Source organism: Myotis daubentonii, chromosome 4, assembly GCF_963259705.1.
Source record: "Myotis daubentonii chromosome 4, mMyoDau2.1, whole genome shotgun sequence".
In the NCBI taxonomy this organism is placed as follows: Eukaryota; Metazoa; Chordata; class Mammalia; order Chiroptera; family Vespertilionidae; genus Myotis; species Myotis daubentonii.
Window position 1 is genome coordinate 33,087,208 of NC_081843.1, and position 23,862 is coordinate 33,111,069.

Consider the following 23,862-nt stretch of genomic DNA (forward strand, 5'->3'; position numbering starts at 1 on the left):
AAACCATCCAACTACAAGCAGTTCTTCCCAAAACATGATCTGCTTGTTATGGAGTAGCACCCGTCACTGTCATGAAGAGTACCTAGAATTTCTTCTAAAAACAAGCAGCTAAAAAAGGGCAGGTGTAAAAAAACAAATGGAAAAAAAAAGAAAAGAAAAAGCAAGTGCACACTGTGCAAATTATTTGATTTCTTCCATACTGGGAAAAACTACAGCCACACCAGGTTCCTATCTGTTAGGAAAATTACATTTTTAGAAAATGGCGGGGGGGTGGGGGGTGAGGGTGAGGGGGCGCATGCGTGGGGTGGATCTGGCATCCTATTGCTAATCATCATTAGTTCTTCTTAAGATAATTTCACTAATCCTGTAACTTCCAAAAGCAAGCAGCTTTTCTCTCTTAAATTACAGTATTCTACTAAATTTGGATACTGCTTCCCAAATTAAAAATGGTTAATTTTATGAGCAGCTAAAAATAACTCAAAATAAAGACAAGCATTAAATATTACGTAAGGTTTTCTTTTATTTAAAAGATCATTCACAAAATACCATATCCATAGATTTACTTTCTGTCATATAGTTGAATGTGTTAAGTGTTTGGAATTCCATTCTTACATTTAAAAGTCAACTGGATTGCCCAGAAGTGTAGATGAATTTGTTTTGTTCTTAATCTTTTCCACATTGAAGATATAAGTAGGTCATCTGAAAGCATCAGGTTTGGTTACAACCACATAATGCATGTCTTTCTTAAGTTAAGTATTGGTGTTACACAAATGGTTCTTATTTCAGAAGCAAAGATGACAGGTGGAAGGAAAGAAGGGAGAGTTCTGTAAACGGCTGAGACCTTGTAACAAAGACAGAGTAGACACCAAGGACACCAGCGAGGGACTAACTACTATCTGAGCACACTGTGCTGTGGAGGCCAGGACTCCCCTCAGCCCTCCAGCACGCTGGCGAGGGCCTTTTTTCTCTACCGCTCTAGCTGCTGGCTGACCCTGAATTTCTCCCAATAAAACGAGTGGGACTCAGGTGCTGATGAATTTGATTTGTCCACACATGGGTGTTCAAGCTCAAAAGCTATTGCCTAGACCCCTAGTCCTGGGTAAATGCTGAACACTGTATGTGGGAACAATGAACTTTGTCCCAAAGATGAGACCTAGTAACTTACACCCACCTACCAATTATTTTAAGGTTCTTGATAGCTATATATAGTAAAATTCTCAATTCATCAAGTGAAACAGAGTAAAGTGCCAGATTCTAGGCCCATTTTAATTTTCATTATAAAAGTAAAGGATGGTGGGAAGCACAGTATCTCATTGTTAAACTAGGAAACAGATAAATGCAAGGGAGAGATGCAGAATACACAGATAACAGGGATTTGGAAAAAGCAATGTTCACACTATAAAGTGAGCCCAGCACAGCTCTACCACCCCCCCACCCCTACCCTTTAGTCCCCCAAAGCACCTGTGCCCAGTAGAAAGGAAACCAGCAGCAGGCAGTTCGGTACATTCAGCCAGAGGAGCCTCTCGTACAGCTGGTGAAGGAGGGAACCGGTTTGGACAGTGTTGAAAAAGCAGTAAAACATGTGAACACAGTAGTGCATTCAACTGATCCTCCCGTGTAAACTCCCTACTAACATCTCACACTACCCTTTAGGTTTCACTGTTCAAAATTGGAACCTATTCAAATAATCCATCTGGGGAGGGGGCCATAGAGACGGGACTACCTATAAACAGGATGGAAGGAAATCTGCAAGAATCAACAGACATTTTATCCTTGTTTTGAAAACAAGGTGTTTCAAATCTGTATGTTGATCAAAGCTGAATAATAACAAGATGCTATCCAATTTGTGACTTCTTTTCTGTTATTTATTTTCATTTTGTGTATGTGTATGTGTATGTGTATGTGTATGTGTATGTGTATGTGTATGTGTATGTGTATGTGTATGTGAAAGCCACAGAAATACAGAACTCAACATGCAGGTTGGAAGAGAAGCACTAAAAAAAAAAAAAAATCAAAGGAAGTGACTCGAGTCTGGCCAGTGTTTAAAGTAAAAAGAGAAAGCGAAGGAGAAAAATGAAGCAGCACCTCAATTCGAAGAGCTCCCCACATGGTGGCTGCCTTTTGTCCCTTTAGAGAAACTCATGTGCTGGAAGGAAACAAGGAACAAGAAGGAAAAAGGACAGAAGGAAATGGGGAAAGGAGTGGCAGGAAAAAAAAAAAAGCACGAAACAGGCACTAGATACAGCAAAGCCAAGAATGTACTAAAAACCACTTGTTAACTGCTGACATGCACTCACAAGCTCTGTGTTTCCTTTGTAAGAAAGGAGGACAAAGGTCAGGCGCAGGAATGGTAACTGCAGGACTGCCGGTCCAGGGGGCTGCCAGGCTTCGGTCTTGCTCTAACTGCCCCCATACCCCATTCCCTCCCAACCGCCAGCTCATTCTTGCTCCTTGTGAACAACTTCCTCTCTGGGCCGGGCTCCCCCGAAGATAGCAGAGTTGGGATTGGCTACTTGGTTGAGGGGTGTTGCAACTGTTCGAGGTTTAAGCTGGAGCCGTGGTCTCTGTGCTCTTTCCTCTGGGAGGGAAAAACAAAGTTTATAAAGAATGGATCCCATTCCCCATCGGGTTAAATGACCTCTACATCCCAGCCCAATTTCTAAAAATTAACAGCCTTGAAGAACTATTCCATTCCCAGATACACAATAAAGATAAACTTACTATTTAAGACCAAGGGTGGGTCTACAGCCACTGCATGGCTTAAGAAGGCAAATGTCTATGAGGTACAAAATACCATGAAAAGGCACCCTCCCTCCATTTACAAGTTGTCGCCATACCTTCTGTTGGTTCTCTGAAATCCATATTGGGCCCTCGGAGGGGAGGGCCATCTCTGAAACGACTCCCCATTGGGGGGCCTGTTCGCCGATCACCGGGGCGACTCCCGCCCCTGCCTCCTAAGAAGTCGTCCCTGAAGCCTGAGGAGAAAGATGACACTCATTACTTTTGAAACTACTGTCTCAAAGCTGACTACACAGAATAAACTGTTTCTGATTTTAAAATTGTAAGTTCTTTAGTTTGTCCAGCATCTGAAGTTTTTCCAAAGTATGATGCATTGAAAATGAGTCCAAATGTGAAACTGTTTGATAATTTCAATGCAAACAGACTTTTTAAATAAAAAAGAATCTTGGGAGAGAAAAATAAAATAAGCTGTTTAAATTCTTAGCCTGCAGGAAAAGTGGAAAACACCATAGGAGACTATATTCTAATATGACTTAAAACAATGAAAATCCTCAAGGCACATTTTATTCTGTTTTCTACTATAAATCTATACAGTTATTAAAAAGATAAACCTGAAATTTAGAAGTGACAATTTAGAATGCAAAATAACAAGGAAAAATAAAAAGACAAAGACAAAACAAAAATACGAAGTCACCTCTGGGTGACACTCCCCATTTTCCTGTTCCTGCTGCGTTTCAGGGTGGATCATTCTAAAAGCAAAGCACCTGTGTGGTAAACAAAGCGGTTATCCGAGTAAGGCCCGCTCCCTAAGGGGGCAATGCTGAAGAGCAGAGCACCTCACACCCAACCTGTACCTCGCCTCTTCTGCTGTACTTGCAAAGGGGTTTCCCTCATTCATTTGTGTATCTGCTAAAACAATTACCAACATAAGTAAAATGCATCTCAGTTACAAATGTTAAGAGTCAGTTACAATTCTCATCAGTGTGTAGAAGAAACAGTATTTTCTCAATGGACTTTAAGGTTTTATTTAGTTTTGTATTTAAGTAAAAGTCCTTCAGTTATTGGAGTTTAATTAAACTTTTAAGAGTATGGCCCATTGAAATCAGAGTTAATTTCCAGTAGAAATATAGCTAATAAGATTGTGATTGAACAAATGTGCTTGCCCCCTTTGTTTAAGCTGCCAAAGGTGACTACTTTTGCTCACTCTAAGGATGGTGCCATTGCTCACAGCTTTATAGGAATGTATCGCGGAGAAGAATCCTGAGCCTGACACATTCTTCTATATTCTTGATCCCCATTTTAATAGATTTTGAATTTGCAAATTCATCTACTTGCTAAATTTACCTGTAACCCCCAAATCAATACTTGCGGTGTTTTCGCTGCCATTCAGACATGCAAACAGCAGTGAAAGATTTTAGTCACCTGACTGGAGTGTTCTCAGTTGAGGTGGAACAAGATAACTCTGCCTTATTTCAGCTCATACTGTAAAGAGATTCTTTTCACAACCTATTTAGTGCAGGTTTTTTTGCTCTTGTGTTTTTTGTTGGTAATTTTTGTTTAAAATGGCCCCCAAATAGTGCTGAAGAAGTGTCTAGTGTTTCTAAGCATAAGAAGGCTGTGATGTGTCTTAGGGAGAAAATACACGCTAGATAAGCTTCATTCAGGGAGTTATAGTGCTGCTGGCAAGTTCAATATTAATGAATCAACAATACATAGAAAATAAAGTGTCTTTAAATAGAAACACACATAAAGCAAGTTTATGCCTACAGCTGCTGACAAAATGCTACGATCAGAGGCTCAAAGGATCCTGACCTTGTTATTTCCCCTAGAAGAAGATCAGTATTTGTTAATTAGGTACTCTCATTGATTCTATAGAACCTAACTACTGCATATATGGAGAGCAACTCTATCTGTAATGGTGGTACTTTTCTTGTACTTTAAGGTGGCAAGGACTTTGGAAATAGATCAAGTTATTTAAAACCCAGTTCACAAACTGAGTTGAACAATACCCATTTTAACAAAGCAAGCAATAAAAACAATTCTAAAAACGATTTAGACCAAATCAGAGCACTGTTTCGGGGGAAAACACATTGGGATGCACATAGTCAAATAAATATTCTTTAGTCTTTTAACCTGACACTCTCTCCAAACTAATCTAAACTGTGAAGTGTCCCTTTCCACGTGAGTATGAAAGTAAAGTTACTTTCCCTTTAATAATAAGGTCAAATGATTTTTGCTGCCAGTGTTTAGTAAAACATATCAACTCACACCCACACTGATGAGACAGGTAAACACAACTGCTACTTTGTCCAGGTGGATGCGACAAAGTATAGGAGAAAAAAACCAGTGTACATTATCAGTGACAGCTTCACTGCAGAATATCTTATGATACGAGCATTGGAAAGATTATGAGAAAAGCAAGGCTGACATTAACAAATACCGTTTAATCAATTTGATGAGATTTCCAGGAGGTACACTATGCATGAGAATCTTTTGAGTTTTCTTTACAAAGCTTAGTTTAACACACTGGCTATTTCTGGTAGTGGGACACTTTAATTTTTATTTGACACTTGAATTTTTTTAGCAGCACACAGCATTAAAAAATAGCATCCTTTTAAAGAATAACATAGATCTACTTTCATAAATAATGTATGTAGCCATTACGCTACCATGTGGCACTTCACCGAAACATTGTTTACACTGAAACTGGTGAGCGGCAAGGTAGTTTCTCTGGTTATGTTCACTATACTGTATGTCTCTGCTTCAGAGTTAAAGCCCAAGCTAAGTCAACAGTAGAAAGGCATTGATTGGTTAACTTTCACAGGTCCAGAGCTATGAGCTCCCTGTGCTCTTTCCATAGTACCAGGAATGCACAACTGGCAGGTCAGAGACCACCATTCACTGAGCTTAACTAACTAACTGCTGCACCTGGATTGGCTTTAAGACTTTAAACATTTGTTGCATGTTTCAATCAGAGACTAGCTTATACATAAAATTACAGGTTTACTGGATTATACTGTACTTTTATGAATAAGCTCATTTCTAATTGGCTATAGGACTTTAAAAAAATAGATTATTCAACAGATATAGTCACCTGTTTAGCTAAAGCAGTATTGGAAATAAATCTGAAAACTTTTTAGACTCACAGGACACCTTGCACCAGTTTCCCATACTTACCCATTACTTTATATTGAGTTTTGTTTTGACGGGGGTGGGGGGTGATAGCTGGGTGGGTGGGGCTGTTGATGTTCTCATATATTGTAAGAGTACAGAAATGACCTCAAGTTTATAGGAAAGAAAACAGTTATTTTTAATTTTCTACTTTTCTGTACAGTTGACATTTTTACTACACGTATGAATTACTTAAAAAAATAAAAAATAAAGGTAACGAGATGAAGAAATGTTTAAGAGATCTTTCAAAGCAGAAGCCTGGCATGCAAAAAGGCCTCTTGAGCTGAGGCTAGGAGGCACCTATTGGCCTGCCTTGGTAAATTAAGAAAAAGAATGGTAGGCCCTGGTCAGGTAGCTCAGTTGGTTAGAGCAACGTCCCAATACTCCAAGATTGTGGATTCGATCTCCAGCCAGGGCACATACAAGAATCAACCAATGACTGAATAAAATAAATGGAATAACAAATTGATGTTTTTCTCTCCCCTTTCCTCTCGCACTCTAAAGAAAAAAAGAATAGGAATGGTAAAGTAGATCATGCCCGTCATCAAGCCATGAGTTCTGCACCCCTCAAGAAAAAGGTCACAAGGACTCTTTTACCATCTTAGGGGGAGCCACCAGGAATCAGTTAAAAGGCTTTCCGTAAGTTTCTAGAACCTCCATACTATATTTCTAGAAGTAACAAACAGTATTCTATTTGTGTGGTACACACAAACAAGAGCCACCAAGTAGTTTCCTCAGGCTAGGCGCTGAGAAAGACTACTGCACGAGACAAAGGCACTGAGAGAATGAACAGCTGGCTAAGGAAAGGTAACAAACAAAGCAGGGTGGATCAGTCTAATAGGTCCTACCCCAAATATCTAGGTTCTAATAGAGGCTTATTGCATGCCTGGGTACCTTTTGGGAAAGTTTCATTTGTCAAAAGCACTAAAGAAGTAGTCCGGCCAGGCCGGCCACTCACAAGAAATGTACAACAGCAGCAAGGCTATTGAAAAAGGTTAAGTGGTGATACTTTAAATACTGATACCGGAATTGAAGTCATCCCGGGACTCCCATGCACCTCTAGATTCTCGAGGGCCACCCATTCCTGAGGATACACAAAAAAGATAAAGTTGAGGTCGGATCATTACCTTGCTGCACACACATGGAAAAATTCACTGGGACGATGTACAACTCGTGATGGGAAGTTCAACAAAATTAAAGAGTTTTTCTTGCCAACAGGAAAAACATCCCCAGGCTTGCAGAAGCATCATTTATTCTAAGACTTTATGTTTATAAAAGCTCACATAAATCTATCTGACCTACAAGACAGAGTTCTACTAGTAACCTTCCAGAGTTGTAACCAGTAAGTTGTTATGTTCAGTTTTAGAAGAACCAATCACCTCTGTCATCTGGTCCACCTTTCCTGAATCCAAAGCCACCTTTATCTTGTTTTCTGCCTTCTGCAATGTCCACACGAAGTGACCGATCACCCAACAGCTAATTATAAGGGGAAAACAGTGTAAGTATTAGCAAGAAAAAAACTCAACTACTAGCAACATGACAGAGAAAACCTGAACATACTTACTGCGCCATCGTATGTCAAGGCTTCCTTAAGGGAATCCACCTCGTCAAATTCTACATAGCAGAATCCTGTAAGACAGAAAAAACTTCATTTTCTCAAGAAATTATGGGTTAAAACTATGATGGGATCCCTATTTTGTACAACTTGCCCACATCAGAACTACCACTTTGTTGCATTTATATGACTGCAGACTAGTAGAGCCTGAATGAACATTTTTACTTTTCAATAAATAGAGCTTGCCCACCAGCATGGACCAGTGGTTGAGCACTGACCTATGAACCAGGATGTCATGGTTCGATTCCCAGTCAGGGCATATGCCCAGGGTAATGGGCTTGATCCCCAATGCAGGAGGCAGCTGATCAATGATTCTCGCATCATTGATGTTTCTATCTCTCCCTCCCTCTCCTTTCCTCTCTCAAGTCAATAAAAATATATTTAAATAAAGAAATAGAACTTGATTGTTATTCTTCCCTCTGTTATATTTTTTTAGAAAGTACTAATCAAACAGGTACTAAAATAACAGCTGTGTTTTTATAAAGCTCTCATATGTTTTAACCATAATATTAAAACCTTTCTTGGATCACGGCAGAGTTGTTGGGTCTGACTTCTGAATGACTTTGATATACCGTGATTGGGGTTTTAAGACAGATTTCAAAGTTGATACTGATATGCTCTGAAGGAGAGGCTGAAGGTGCCTACTACTTAGTTGGTATAAAACCTCTGATAAGCCTTTCTTTTTACGTGCAGCACTCCTGTCCACGTTCTTTCCTTGCACCCGGGGACTACATCTGGGCTAAGTCCTTTCCCTGCTGTAATATGCTCACACTGTACCCTGCACACCCCCACTCCTGCCAGAGTATCCTGATCTTGTGTGATGATTACACTTTACCTTCAAAGCCCACTAGACTGCAAGTGCTTTGAAGGCCTGGGTCCAAATGATTCCGGTTCTCCATTTGCTCAGTAAGTACTTACACTGAGAATGTACTGCTTGGCTGGAAAGTATCCTCTGCCCTCCCACCTTCTTCCCTAAGTAGATTCAATGTTTAGAGAAATTGAGAAAACCACTCCAAAGTTCAAAGAGGCAACCCCAGCCCAGTCACACACCTCACACCCTAGAGCTGCTGAAATGGAAGGTGATTCGCTATGAGATCGTCTAAAACCTGCTGCTGCTGCTACTGACTCATCCCAAAGGTTGGCTTCACCTACACATTTTTTTAAAAATATATTTTATTGATTTTTTACAGAGAGGAAGGAGAAGGATAGAGTTAGAAACATCGATGAGAGAGAAACATCGATCAGCTGCCTCCTGCACACTCCCTACTGGGTATGTGCCCGCAACCCAGGTACATGCCCTTGACCGGAATCAAACCTGGGACCTTTCAGTCCGCAGGCCGACGCTCTATCCACTGAGCCAAACCGGTTAGGGCTTCACATACACATTTTTATCTTAACTTCGAATTCCTAAATGCTTTTTAGCAAGCTAACTAGGTGGGACTTACAGAAGTTTAATTTGTTTTCGGTGTTTAATCACTCGGTAACAAAGCTTTAGGTTCTAAAGTCAAAAAGCTTTCAAAAAGGTAAAAAAATACCACTACATACAGAACCACTCCGATGAGCAACACCTCTGCTTCTTGTACAGCTCCCCACTGTAAGTCACCACAGTGACTCTACTTTTCATGGACACACTTCTGGATAAATAATGTAAACCAAATGCCCTTATGCCTTGCACCAGGCACTTAACTACTGGGCACATTTCCCTTCAGGCAACCTTGAAAGCTAGATGATGATGTCATTTGATTCTTCATTCTTACTCCTCTGCTCAATTGCCCTTAAGATACTAATCTATAGACACTAACTCCATCTGAAATTTGACTCAACCTTCTCCCAAACACATACTCTGAAGTTACAAATGTACAGTGATAGTAACACTTATTAGGTTATCTTTTGGAATTTATAATAAATAACTGAATTATAGGAAAACTACCAAGAAAAATGCACAAGTTGGCTAAGGTGAAATACACCTGAAAAATCCTCAGATGTTTTTGTTCACTTCTTTCCATTAACTTCTTTAGTGTCAGATAAGATTGCTATATAGGTCAGGCAAAGAAATAGCAGGTTTACTTGGATATATGCCACATATTTCTACAAACTAGACGATGTATAAAACATTTCTCCCCCAAGTTGAACTGAAGGCCTATGAGCCAAAGTGCTATGTTTACTGCAGTTACTTGGACCAAGCAAACATTTAAATCACTTTCATAATTAGAGCCCTGTGGTTCACTAAAACATCTGGTTCAGACCCTCCCCCCTTACAATAATGGAAAATAAGAATTTCCCCAAACTCACCTTTGAATTTGTCTGTGTCTTTGTCTCTGACTAGTCGTACGCTCCTTATGCTGAGATCCTTAAAGATAGCATCTATGTCGCCTTGAACCGTATTAAAAGGTAGATTTCCGACATATGCTGTGTAGGGGGGCTCTGTGGGCAGCTCCTTCTGGGTGCGGGAACCATGGCCACCAGCAGTGCCGCGAGACCTAGGAGGGGAAACAGACAGCATTCAAGTCTGCCCATGTATTCCTGTCCCAGATCAGGAAAAATAAAAATGCCATCCAGCCAGCTATACATTCCACTCTAATGTACAATTACACCACCTGGAAATTATAGGAGTATTCCTAATATTATTTATTAAAAAAGTGCCTGTTTTTTTAGTGACAGAAATGTCCTCAGAATCACAGAATCTATGTAAACATACATTTCTCTGGAAAAATCAAATCCAAATAGAACATATGCTCCTATGGTTCTTTCATATTCACTTAGAATCAGCATTTGCAAAATGTTTATCTCCTAAAACAAATCAAATGCCCTCCCTCACACCCAATAATAAATACATACTAAAAGTAGACTGTCCCGAGTCACTGTGTTGTACTGAAGCTGCTGAAGTTTAATGCATTTACAATATAATTCTTGCTACTGTCTAGTTTTGAATAACATTCTAATAAAAATTTTAGACTTTGTGCAGTAAAATCTATGTACATATACTCTCCACTTCCCATGAATTACTTCACTGGGTCCGCAAATGTGTGGTGCATATTATTTATCCATTTAAACCTCAATGTCATTTCCTCAGATATAACCAGAGTGGCTTACTTGTCCTTGGTTACAGAGCTAAGAAGTGGCAAAGGCTGGACCTTGATTGTGTCTCATCATTGGCAATTTGCAGAGTATAAGTTTAAATCTCAGCTCTGCTGCTTACTAGCCATATGATCTAAGCTCAAATTCTCTAAGAATTTATTTATTTGTAAAATTGGGTTAATACTAATAAAGACCTTGAGTTATTGAAAAAATAACAAATATAAGGTGCTTAAAATAAAACCCTGCCTAACACACAGTATATATGTATAGAGTAACAAGTACCATTATCACCACCACCTACAACCTGAGGTTAATGTTTTGCAGATAACATAAAAATAAGTGGGGTCATTATACATTTGTCCAAACCCATAGAATGTACAACACTAAAAGTGAACCCTAATGTAACTGGACTTTGGGTGATTAATGACATGATGAATGTAGATAATGACGCTATGAATGTAGAAGTTCATTGATTGTAACAAATGTATAACTATCCTGCAAACGGGGGGGGGGGGGGGGGGGGGCTGTGCATGTGCAAGGGCAGGGTTTATATAGGAACTCTGTAATTTCTGTTCAATCTTGCTTGCCGTGAACCCAAAATTGCACTTTTTTTTAAAAAACATATTTTATTGGTTTTTTACAGAGAGGAAGGGAGATAGAGTTAGAAACATCGATGAGAGAGGAACATCAATCAGCTGCCTCCTGCACATCTCCTACTGGGGATGTGCCCGCAACCCAGGTACATGCCCTTGACCGGAATCGAACCTGGGACCTTTCAGTCCGCAAGCCGACGCTCTATCCACTGAGCCAAACCGGTTTTGGCACAAAATTGCTCTTAAAAGTAGTCTATTAAAATGGAAGAATGAATGAATGAACGGGAAGGGGAACTATTCTTTATATCAATAAGAATGTCAGCTAATAAATGTAAAAGGAATCACATAATTAGAAAATCACTACTCTGCAATGTAGTTAGTAGTAAAGGATTCAGGCCAGGCTCATCAATGGATGCCTAAACCACTGATAAACTGGTTTTTGGGGAACAAGATATTCACATGATCTCAAATTATCACCCTATAGATCATTAATCTCAAGGGGGGAAAAGTTTCTTCTCAAATGGAAAAATCTGGCAGTCACCACCTTAACCAGGTAATTGAACTTAGTATCCTATATAATAAAGGTCCTATATAATAAAAGGGTAATATGCAAATGAACCAACTGGCAGAAGGACCGGTTGCTATGATGGGCACTGACCACCAGGAGGCGGGTGCTCAGGAGCTGCCCCCTGGTGGTCAGTGTGCTCCCACAGGGGGAGCGCTGCTCAGCCAGAAGTCCTGAGCCAGGCTCATGGTGGCTCCTTCTGGCTGCGGGAACCATGAGTGGCGGGAGCCTCTCCTGCCTCCACAGCAGTGCTAAGGAGCAGCGAGCAGAGCAGTAAGGAGCGAGGGCTCCCAGACTGGGAGAGGGCGCAGGCCAGGCTGAGAGACCCTCCCCCCCGCCTGCCAGTGCATGAATTTTCATGCACAGGGCCTCTAGTCACTAATAATGAAACAAGCTTACATTGTATGCCTTCTATATTGGCGGGGGTTGTTCAAATATGTCAGTTAGGAAAGGTAAAAAATGGCAGGGGACTAATGAAATAAGACAACCAATGCTATGTGTGATCTTTGGTTCCTGAATGAATAGCTATAAAAGAAAAAGCAGCCCTAACCGGTTTGGCTCAGTGGATAGAGCGTATCAGCCTGTGGACCGAAAGGTCCCAGGTTTGATTCTGGTCAAGGTCATGTACCTTGGTTGCGGGCACATCCCCAGTAGATGTGCAGGAGGCAGCTAATCGATGCTTCTCTCTCATCGATGTTTCTAACTCTCTATCTCTCTCCCTTCCTCTCTGTAAAAAAACAATAAAATATATTTTTTTAAAAAGAAAAAGCAGATAGAGGAATCTGAATATGGCATGTATAGATACTATTGTATCAATGTTAAATTTCTTACTAGTGACAACTGCTACTGTAGTCAGTCAGTAGAATGCCCTTGTTCTCAAGAGACTTAAAGTATTCAGGGGTGAGGTGTTGAAATAGCCAACATTTACTTTCAAAGGGTTCAGCACAAAGGATATGTGTGCATGTATGTATGTATAGAGCAAATGTGAAACTTGTTAATCTATCAGAGTCCATTGTGTCGTTCTTTCAACTTTACTATAGTTTAAAACATTTTCAAAATAAAATGTTCGCAGAACACAGGAGAAAAAACTTAAAAAGGGAGGTATTATTTCTTTTAAAATAACTATTTAAAACAAACGAGTCTTCTCAACAACCAAAGATCTGCTCAAAGTCATCCTTTTTGCAGGGGAAATATGAATGTCAGTCCTGGAAAGCAACCTCATTTCCATATATTGCTAGAAGTATCATGGAAGAAATTCCACATCTTCCCTTGAAATAAACTCCAGGTAAATATTTGGCAATAAAGATCATACTTTAAAAATGTTATTTATTGATTGATTTTAGAGAGAGGGGAGGGAGGAAGGAGAGAGGCAGGGACAGAGGGAGGGAGGCAGAGAGACACCTATTTGTTGTTCCACTTATTTATGCATTGGTTGCTTCTTGTATGTGCCCTTACTGGGGATTGAACCCGCAACCCTGACATATGGGGACGACGCTCTAACCAAGTGGGCTACCTGGCAGGGTTAAATATCATTCTTCAGGACATTTTTTCTGAAAAGAACCAAGCCATGACATATCTTAGATGACTAAACATTTTAAGTTTAATAACAAGTCAGAATTCTGCTACTTCCCAACAGGAATTATTAAGTACTACAGACCTGGTGCACTCGGGGTGTGTGTGTGTGTGTGTGTGTGTGTGTGTGTGTGTGGGGGGGGGTGTTCCCTCAGCCCGGCCTGCACCCTCTCACAGCCCAGGAGCCCACGGGGGATGTCCGACTGCCATGGAAGTGGAAGATGCTCCCGCCACCGCTGCTGCACTTACCAGCCGTGAGCCTGGCTCAGGGCTTCTGGCTGAGCAACGCTCCCCCTGTGGGAGTGCACTGACCACTAGGGGGCAGCTCCTGCATTGAATGTCTGCCCCATGGTGGTCAGTGCATGTCATAGCGACCAGTTGTTCCACTGTTCGGTCAATTTGCATATTAGCCTTTTATTATATAGGGCTATTTTGTATTTTGTCCTAAGAACACTAGAAAAAATAGTTTTATTAAGTGAATTGCATCCCACTCCCCCTCTCCAAAGGCTAGCAAATGTTACTTATTTTGCATTTTTAACACTGCTGATAGTGTACAACACAACTGTTATTATCTCAATAACCATAAAACCTAAATTACTTCCAATAAGATACTCTTTAGAACTGGATACTGAATACATAAGATACAGTATAAACATACAGAAAAATGTCAAAATGGAGTATGAAAAATAAACACTTTAAATTCATTTATGCAACATTTATTAAATATCTGATGGAAAACAGTCCCTTGCCTTCAATCAGCTCACAACTGAGTAGCACCTATAAAACACAAATAACTATATTTGCATATGTGTTTTTGTGTTTTGTGTGTGTGTGTGTGTGTGTGTGTGTATATGTATGCATATGGTAAATTCTCACTTATCGTTGATAGATTCTGTGACTTTAAGCAAAATAACATATAACAAAGTACCAGTTGTATAGCTCAGTTGGTTAGAGCATCATCCCCATATACCAAGGTTGTTGGTTTGATCAGTCAGGACACATACAAGCAGCAACCAATGAATACATAAACAAGTGGAACAACAAATTAGTTTCTCTCTCTCTCTCTCTCTCTCTCTCTCTCTCTCTCTCTCTCTATATATATATATATATACACATATATATATATAAAGAAAAATAAATGTTAAAAATATATATAATAAAAACAATTTTGGCATGAACTAATTAATTAATATAAACCAAGAGTTTAAGTTCCCACAGCATCACACCAATGTTATTAAGATACCGCATTGAACGAAATGTTATTTGAGGACCTGCTGTATATGTAAAAAAAGAAAAAAAGCTACAATCATTTTTATTTAAATATAAGGTGAAGGGGAGCATATAGAAATGGTAAATTCCATGTGTATGTTTAATAAATCAGAAAAATGGAGGGAGGGAGGCTCGATAAAAGGGCATATTAAATATTTACATGAGAACTTATGGAGTGTGCTCCATGTAGAACTGAAAAGATAGGGTCAGATGATCTCAGATTGAACAGGGAGCCAGAAGAGCTTAGGACTGCTGCTGCCTAGATGAATGAGAATCAGACGATGGGGACACTAATAAGAATGTAGTAGGATAAGAAGCCAGCTTTGGGAAGACAGAAGAAGCCCATTTTAGGGAAGCAGTATTTTAAGAGCTAGAGATGTGGAGACAGGTAAACTAACCCAAGTCCAACAACTTGCTCACTTCACCCTAGCCTCACAAAACCACCAGTGATTTAATTACTCTAGACCAGCGGTTCTCAACCTGTGGGTCGGGACCTTTTGGGGGTCGAACGACCCTTTCACGGGGGTCGCCTAAGACCATCGGAAAACACATAGATAATTACATGTTGTTTTTGTGATTAATCACTATGCTTTAATTATGTTCAATTTGTTAATAATAAAATTGGGGGTCACTACAACATGAGGAATTGTATTAAAGGGCCGCGGCATTAGGAAGGTTGAGAACCACTGCTCTAGACCAAGCATGTCAAACTCAAAGGCTAACAGGGGCCAAATAAACAAGGCATGCAGTCCACGGGCCGTGAGTTTGACATGCTTGCTCTAGACCAGTGAGTTTCCACCAATGTGCAGCAAGAGGCACACTGGTGTGCTTCAAGAATATTTAAAACATGCAATACTTGACTACTTAGTTAGGGGCACTGACCTCTTTTCCCTTAGATTGTCCAATAAAAAAAATAACAGCCAATGCAACAATAGCTGTCCAGGATGAATAAATCAAAATCATACCTATTTATGGGGTCAGACTGTCAAAAAATCTATTTTTCTGGTGTGCTGCAGAATTTTAGTAACTAGTTTATGTATGCCATGAAATGAAAAGGGTGAAAATCGCTGCTCTAGACACTTTCTTAAGAATTACTGAAGCAGTCCTAAATACTACCCTATCTGATGTAGTCAGTTCTACAGGATTTCAGTTTTTCTTAGCTTTTCATCAAGCAGTTAGTTCCCTGAAGACACGACAGGGCAGTGGGATTGGGGCCATTTAGGTAGGCTTCAATTTATCCACTCTAACATTATGAAGCGTCTACAGTGTGCCAGCAACTTGACAATCCCAGAGAGTGCATATGCACATAATATACATTCTGCTATCAACCAAATAAAAAAAAAAATCAAATGTCAGAAATATTCTTTGAGCTAAAGTTCCCATGAGATACTTTTGACACTAAAGTTGGAGGGACTATTACCTAAACAAATAAGCTGGGTTACATAAAAGCACTTTCTTCAACAGGTTAAAAATAAGAGAGAAGACTCATTTGAGACCTTAGTTCAGGGGTCCTCAAACTACGGCCCACGGGCCACATGCAGATACAAATATTGTATTTGTTCCCGTTTTGTTTTTTTACTTCAAAATAAGATATGTGCAGTGTGCATAAGAATTTGTTCATAGTTTTTTTTTTTTTTTTTAACTATAGTCCGGCCCTCCAACGGCCTGAGGGACAGTGAACTGGCCCCCTGTTTAAAAAGTTTGAGAACCCCTGCCTTAGTTAGTTTGGTATAGTACCTCTTCCAAATAACTTCTTTACCCCAGTTTCCTTGTTATATTTCAAAGCTTTATTTTATAGCGAAACTTAAAATTGACCATAAAAATACTTCATAAATACTGATTGCTTTATAAAAGTTTAATAACAATTCTAAAGTGTTACAGGAAGACAACCCTCTCGAGGCTACACTGTTCATGCAGAAGCAGGTGGACTAGCAGCAGTGGATATAAAACAGGAAACAGATGATACAGGTGGCAGCCCGGGCAGACTCCTCCTCCCCATTCCGATTAGAAGGTCTGTGCTGCAAACTCCAGGCCATACCATCCCACCACTGAGCAATGATCTTTCCTGCTCGTTACCACTTCTTACTGTCCCTTGGGGACAGTCCATTGATTTTTAAAACAATATATGAGTTTTTAAGGTAATAAATGACATCCTCAGTATTAGGAAATCTGACTTTCAACTCCAAGTATGGTCAAAATCCTCTGCAGACAAATCATTTTTCTTCACTCAGATCAACTGAATATCTGAATGTCCACGAAGTATACGGTATAGTGGGAACAAACCTAAGATTCAGTTTCTGTTCTCAAGGGAGCTGACAACTCAACTGAAGGAGAATTAGCAAGGGTAAGTCCTATTCCAAACAAAGAACTGCAGAAAATTCAGGAGATAGCAATGAGGGCAGTCTCTGCAGAATGAATCAACAGGAAGTTGGACTCTACTTTCCAGATAGTAGATAGGGAGAGCACTGAACTCTTAAGATGATAACGTGTTAAGCAAAGATATATAGGACTGAAAGGAGACTAAAGGGTGACCATAAGAAAAAAATAGAAAGATTATAAATCATTAGGGCTGGGATTAGATGCAATAAGTAGGTGAAAGAGAAAATTAAGTGTTCAAGACTTATTTCCAAAGTATAAAAGTTAATGAAAAATGAAGGACACATGCTGTTATTTCTGGGAAAATATTTTTATGATTATTTCTAGGCCTATTAGAAACTATACACAATTTAAGCTCTGTTGCTGTTAATCTTAAAACTTTAAGACCAATGGCAAGATACCAAGAAGTATTAACCTCTCACTTTGGTATTTGGACCATCAGGTATTCTTCTATTACCTCTAGGTGATAACTGAGATTAATTTCATTAGGGCTGATGAACAACTCTGGTCTTTCAGTTGCCATTCAGAAACATTTATTAGTACATATAATTTGGCATGTGGCACTATGCTAGACCCTACATAAAAACACAATAAGACTATCTTTATAAGAGTAAAATACAAGTAAGCAACAAAGACAGAACCCATTGAGCATGCTTAACGGAAAAATAGTCAAAATGTGTAACCTAGTTTCCAGACAATAAAAAAAGTTAAGCTCTCAAAAGTCAAGCCCTTATTTCACTTACACCATCTATTATTAATATCTTACATTAAGTAAGACATACTAGTTATAATCACTGGTACATTGTTAACTAAAGTTCAGTTTATTAATATTTCCTTAGTGTTTACCTAGAGTCCTTTTTTCTGTTCCAGGAATCCACCTAAGATGCCACACTAATTTTAATTGTAGTGTTTTTGTTTTTTTTACGAACCCAACACAACTTGGATTAAGGCACTTTACTATTTCCAAGTAGATCTCCCTCTAATATATGCATTTCAAAACTAAATCCCTTCATCTTGATAACTGCTCATTTACTACAGGATGTGCATGGAAGCTTCTGCAGGAGATCTGTCCTATACACTGCTTTCATCTCCCAATTATACTACCTGGTACTTACCAAGGGGGGAAGCAATGAAGTCACAAGCCTAGCAACTACTTTAGCATCACAAATATATACTTCTTAAAAAAGAAATATAGCCCTAACCGGTTTGGCTCAGTGGATAGAGCGTCGGTCTGCGGACTGTGGACTGCAGGTCCAGGTTCAATTCCGGTCAAGGGCATGTACCTTGGTTGTGGTATTCCTGTTAAGTTTTCCCTTTTTATCAGAGACCTACACTGATCTTTTCATTGGCCTTAGCATAAATCAAGGGGGCACTAAAATGAATTATTACTCATGCTTCACTTGTAGTATTTAAGGGGGGGGGGGAAGCTAGCTTCAGTAAAGAATGTCCTTGATAAAGCAGTAAAAATTATTAATTATATTAAATTGTGACCCACTTTTTAATATCTCATGTTACGAGATGGGGACAAAACACTTCTGCTACTTACAGAAGTACGATGGTTATCTCCAGGAAAAGCACTCATGTGAGTTACAAGCTGTACTAGCTATTTGTTTCATGAAACATCATTTTTACCCAAAAGAATTGACAAACTGGTTATGCAGACGGGTATCTGGCAGACATTTTCCTGAAAATGAAGTGAGTCTGTCACTTCAAGAACTGTAACAGTACCTGTTGCCAATGATAAAATGAAGGCTTTCAAGCAAAAAAACAGAACTTTAGAAAACTAGTACTCATCAACATAAGCTTGGCAGACTCCCAATACCTGAAATTTTCAGATGAAAATTGATGGTGATAGCAATAAACGTGATTTTTGAGACGGTATAAAGGAATGTGTCAAAATTTGGAAGATCTGCATAATTCAGTCTACTGGCATTGCCTAAATGACCCTTGTGCATCATTTCATTCAAAATATAAGGCACATTCTCTCTGGCTGGTGTGGCTCAGTTGATTGAGCCTCATCCCATGCACTGGAAGGCCACAGGTTCAATTCCCAGTCAGTATGTGTATGGGAAGGAACCGACAGATAGTTCTCTCTCCTCCCTCCTTTCTCTAAAATCAATAAAAAACATATACTTCTTAAAAAAGAAATATAGCCCTAACCGGTTTGGCTCAGTGGATAGAGCGTCGGTCTGCGGACTGAAGGGTCCAGGTTCGATTCCGATCAAGGGCATGTACCTTGGTTGCGGACACAACCCCAGTAGGGAGTGTGCAGGAGGCAGCTGAATTGATGTTTCTCTCTCATCAATGTTTCTAACTCTCTATCCCTCTCCCTTCCTCTCTGTAAAAAATCAGTAAAATATATTTTAAAACAACAACAACAAAAAACATTCTGCTTTGGATGTTCTAATTTGGATGTCATAATTCAAGACTTCCCAGAATACTAAGGTTAATTTCAGACAGAAATATAAATGTGAAAAATATACTAAAAAAGTTTTTAGAAATCTCAGAGGCATTTATAGTAAACATTCCAAGCATAAATTCTGTAACAAACCAACAATTTCAAAGAACAAATTACTTAATACACACTTATAATACTCATTGTATCCTAGAGGAACAGATTTCTTACTTCGATTTAGATATATAGCCAGGTGAGTAAAAACTCACTCTAGTTAACTCAACAGAACTTTTCCCACTCTACTAACCTCAGGGAAAATATTTTAAGAATTAAAAAAAAATTATAAACCAATAGCTACTAATTATTAAGCATTTTTATGTAGTAGATATTGTGAGACACACACACACATCTCATTTAATACTCCCAAGAACCATACAGAGGAGTTTCTATCTTACATGTGGAGAAAATGAAGCTCAGAGAGTAAGGGAATTTGTTCCAGGTCACACAACTAACACATGGCTAAGCTTACATTCAAGCTCTGGTCTGCCTGATTATGAATCTAGGGCTTCTGCCTGAACTGTCTCCCAGATTCTTTTTGGTAAAACCAAGTATTTGTGGTAACACTCTTCACAGAGGATGATTTGGAATCAAGCACACTGGGAGACTGGGGAGTGGAGAGAAGGATGACAACAAACCCCAACAACTTGACATTTGATATGTAAACAGAATTTTCCCCTCATTGATTTTTTTTTAGAGAGACTGGAAGGGAGAAAGAAGGAGAAGGAGAAACAAAGTGGGGGTGGGAACCCCTGACTGGGAATCGGACCGAGACCCTTTGGTGCATGGGCTGACACTCCAACCACTCATTAACACTGGCCACGGCAGTAAACAGAATTTTAAAGTCAGCTTTTCAATACCTTTACAAGTCCTTGCATCAGAGGAAATAGCTACTATTTTTATACACTGCTTTCTTTTCAATTTTAAGTTAAAATATGCTTAGAAATTTAGAGATGCTAAGCTAAGCCTTACAAGACTCGATTGGTGGTTTTAGGTTAAACACTCAAAAGGCTTTTATTACAGTCAGAAATGTAAAATCAGTAATGCTCTCCACTTTATTGGCAACGGCAAATGAAAAACTGGAGCCTCAATGATAATTTAGCAAACTGGAAAAAAAAAATCCACACAAAAAAACGAACAAACCCCAAAATACATTCAAGATCTGGTACAACCAACTCTCTGATAATTTGGGAAAAAATTTTTTTTCATCCTCGCCTGAGGATATTTTAGCACTGATATGAGAGAGAGAGCTCTATTGGGTCAGGACGGGAATTGAACCTGCGACCTTTTGGTCGCAGGGCTAATGCTCTAACAACTGAGCAAACTGGCCAGGGTGATAATTTGGAATGTTTTGACTTGCTTTTTGAGCAACAATGTAGCCTCTGGTTCTCTTCTTGGCTGCTGGGGACATGCCTTTACAGGCTGGGAAAACAAAGCACTTGTTCAATATTGCTTACAAGTGCACTGGTTATTACATATGACTATAAAATAAATTTATGGGGAAGGTGTAATTATAAAAGCCAAGTTTTTAGATTGTGACTGTACATTTCAAACTTGTATTTTTTTCACCTGTGACCCAAGTGGTTTAGAGTTAGGGCATCTCATCTAGCTGAGGTGTTTTAGACTAGAGCAGCGGTCACCAACCTTTCAGACCTCACAGACCACTGGTTGGCGACCACTGCCCCAAAGGTTTCCTTAAACCAGTGGTTGCCAACCTTTCAGACTTCATGGATCATCAGTGGTCCACAGACTACCGGACTAGAGGGAAGGTGATTTACAAAAGTACTAAGCAAAGCAATATAAGATTGGCTTTCTTTCCATCGATGGTATAATTTTATATAATGCTTAAGAATTGTATTTGAACATAAGCAACAACACCAAAACATTTATTGGTGTGAACATAATTCAAATAACAATTGAAATTATCGTTAAAGAATATCTGATCAGCTAATTATCCTACCATCTTGCTAAATTTCAGAAATCCCAGTAACATAAAATTAAATCAATATTGATGAAATTAAAATAACATTTACTGGAAAAGGAAAGCTTTGGTACAGACCACAATACTACAAGTCTGGTCTTCTGTGAAATTTCTGGACTCACTCCAGAAATTATCTAAATGAACACACAATTCACCAATAGGTTTTTAAGAATCTGAGCAATATTTCCTATGTACTTTTACATGAATATGAAGTCAAATGGAAAACTTCAAGCTCTTATGTAGAAGGTGCTTAACAGTAAAGGGACTTTTTAAAAAAATATATTTTATTGCTTTTTACAGAGAGGAAGGGAGATGGATAGAGAGTTAGAAACATCGATGAGAGAGAAACACTGATCAGCTGCCTCCTGCACACTCCCTACTGCTATGTGCCCGCAACCAAGGTACATGCCCTTGACCGGACTCGAACCCAGGACCCTTGAGTCCACAGGCCGACGCGCCATCCACTGAGCCAAACCAATTAGGACTAAAGGGACTTTTTATTAGGAAGCTTAGGTGATGTAGAGTGCTAGCTACTGTTCTCTCATACCAGTTTTTGGAGAACATCTGGGCAAATGGCTAACATTTTCATTTGTCTTTTGATATTTGAAATAGCATATTAAGAGAATTTTATTCCTTTTTTTTTAAAATCCTTACCAGAGGATATTTCCCCCACTGATTCTTTTAGAGATAGTGGGAGGGAGTTGGGGCGAGAGAGAAACATCAATATGAAACATATTGAACCTGCAACCCAGGTCCATGCCCTTGACAGGGAATCTAACCAGAGAACCTGTGCTGCACCAGCCAACACTGACCACCGAACAGTACCGGCCAGGGCAAGAGAATTTTTCTTTTGTTCACTTTGCATTATTCAAGTCACTCCAACTGTCAAAACTGACGCCACTAAAAGTCTAACTCAAACACCTCAAGTCACCAGAAGAGATGGCAAGTTTGTGAAAAGGTAGAATTAAAAAAAAAAAAAGTGCCCGGGGGCTCAGTATAATGTGACTTACTTCCAATGAAAACTCCTTGGATCTGCCTCATATTGAACTGCTTACTCTGTTTAAGAGCAGTTTCCCTGGGTACTTCTAAATGAAAGTAATAATAATAATCCTAGTTATTAAATTTCTAGTACAAATCTGATGTCTAGAAACCTACCCCAAAGGCAACAATTTCACACGTCATCCAACATCTATTTCTTTTTTTATTAGCAAATAAAATATCCTTTGAAATAACAGGTGGCTCCACTTCCACGTTAGGGTGTAATGAATGGTACCGGGTCCTCTCCCAACGCAAACAAGCCTGTTCGGAGGCATTCCCAAACCAAGGCAATAAGAGATCATTCTTCACCAAAACAAAGATACTCTGGGGACTGAAACCCGGGAGGCGGGACACCTCGGTAGGTACAATTGTGGTGTTATCCTGGGAAAGCAATCTTCCTGTGAAAGCACACAAAAGGCTAAGTGTGTCCTTGACAAACAGCAAGACGTGTGTAGCCCACCTTCTAAATTCCGCATGAGGTAATTTGTATTAAAGTGAACGATTTTTTTTTTCTTTTGAACAAGGCGCCCCCGTTATATATGGTCTCTAGTTGGCCAGAATCAGAATGGGGCTAAAAGAGATTCCTCCTCTAGGTCACAAGGAGAAACTAGGGAGAAATAAAAATTTCTGCCAGCAAGCACGTAGCAACTGTCAATAATAGGAAATGCTCTGATGTATCTGTTTTGGTTGGTCCCCCCTCTCCCGACGTGGATCGGGCCATTCCCCGGCTCCAGCGGCCACGGAAGGGGAAGGGGGTCGCTCCTCTCTCGGCCTCCCGACGTGGCCCAGGCGGCTGGCCTCCGGGCGAAGGGGGCCCGGGCGCCGGGGGCACAGGTCAACAACACGAGGGCCGCGGCCGGGCTGGAACCGAGGGGGGCAGGCTGCGGCCCCGATCCCGCGCTGCAGCAGAGCCCCCGCGCTGGCCCTGCTGTCCTGGGGGAGGGGGTTGGAAGCAGGAGCTCGTCTTCCCGGGCGCTCAGTGCCCCTATGGTTCGGCCTGGCGGCCGAGGAAGGGGGAAGACCACACGTCGTCACCGGCAGAGCCAGGGATCCGCCCTGCGAGCAAGACCCCGGGAGCCTAACCGCCCCCTCCCCGAGCGCGCCATTTCCAGGCCCCAGTCCTCCAGGCGCCTCTCCCCGGCCTCCGCCGGCCCGGCCCGGCCCCGATCTCTCGCCGCCCAGGAGTCCCCGACTCCGCCCGCCCCCCACGCCCGGCTGGGGTGCGCGCACGGCCGCCTCACCCTCTGCCGCCGCCGAAGCTGCTGTAGGCCCGATCGTCGTAGGTATCGAAGTCCGCCATTTGCCGTCTCCGCTCCGAAAGGAACCAGGGTGAACGAGGAAGGACCCCGCAATATAACTCCCCCCGCCCTGCCGCCCGGGCTGTCCGCAGCGCCGCCTGATCGCAAATCGCAA

The 23,862-nt window shown here is 40.4% G+C and overlaps 1 protein-coding gene across 3 annotated transcripts; it reads right to left on the bottom strand.

Annotated features, from left to right (window-relative positions):
• Positions 1-495: 495 nt before the first annotated feature.
• Positions 496-23,849, bottom strand: EIF4H (eukaryotic translation initiation factor 4H). Of its 3 annotated transcripts, none has more exons than XM_059693445.1 (7): positions 23,691-23,849; positions 9,818-10,005; positions 7,475-7,539; positions 7,290-7,386; positions 6,935-6,994; positions 2,838-2,975; positions 496-2,578 (listed from the first exon to the last, which is right to left on the bottom strand). In XM_059693445.1, the coding sequence occupies exons 1-7, from the start codon at positions 23,747-23,749 to the stop codon at positions 2,439-2,441; spliced, it is 747 nt and encodes a 248-aa protein (XP_059549428.1). In that variant the 5' UTR covers positions 23,750-23,849; the 3' UTR covers positions 496-2,438. The 3 variants fall into 3 exon arrangements, with proteins under 3 accessions (XP_059549428.1, XP_059549426.1, XP_059549429.1); XM_059693443.1 differs by having other exon boundaries at positions 2,838-2,993; XM_059693446.1 differs by lacking the exon at positions 6,935-6,994.
• Positions 23,850-23,862: the final 13 nt, after the last annotated feature.

Coding starts and splice junctions, on each gene's coding strand:
- EIF4H (XM_059693443.1), bottom strand. CDS start 23,749: ATGGCGGACTTCGATACCTACGACGATCGGGCCTACAGCAGCTTCGGC. Junction 10,006..23,690: donor AGCTTCGGCGGCGGCAGAGG/GTGAGGCGGCCG, acceptor TTCCCCTCCTAG/GTCTCGCGGCACTGCTGGTG. Junction 7,387..7,474: donor CCTTGACATACGATGGCGCA/GTAAGTATGTTC, acceptor CCTTATAATTAG/CTGTTGGGTGATCGGTCACT.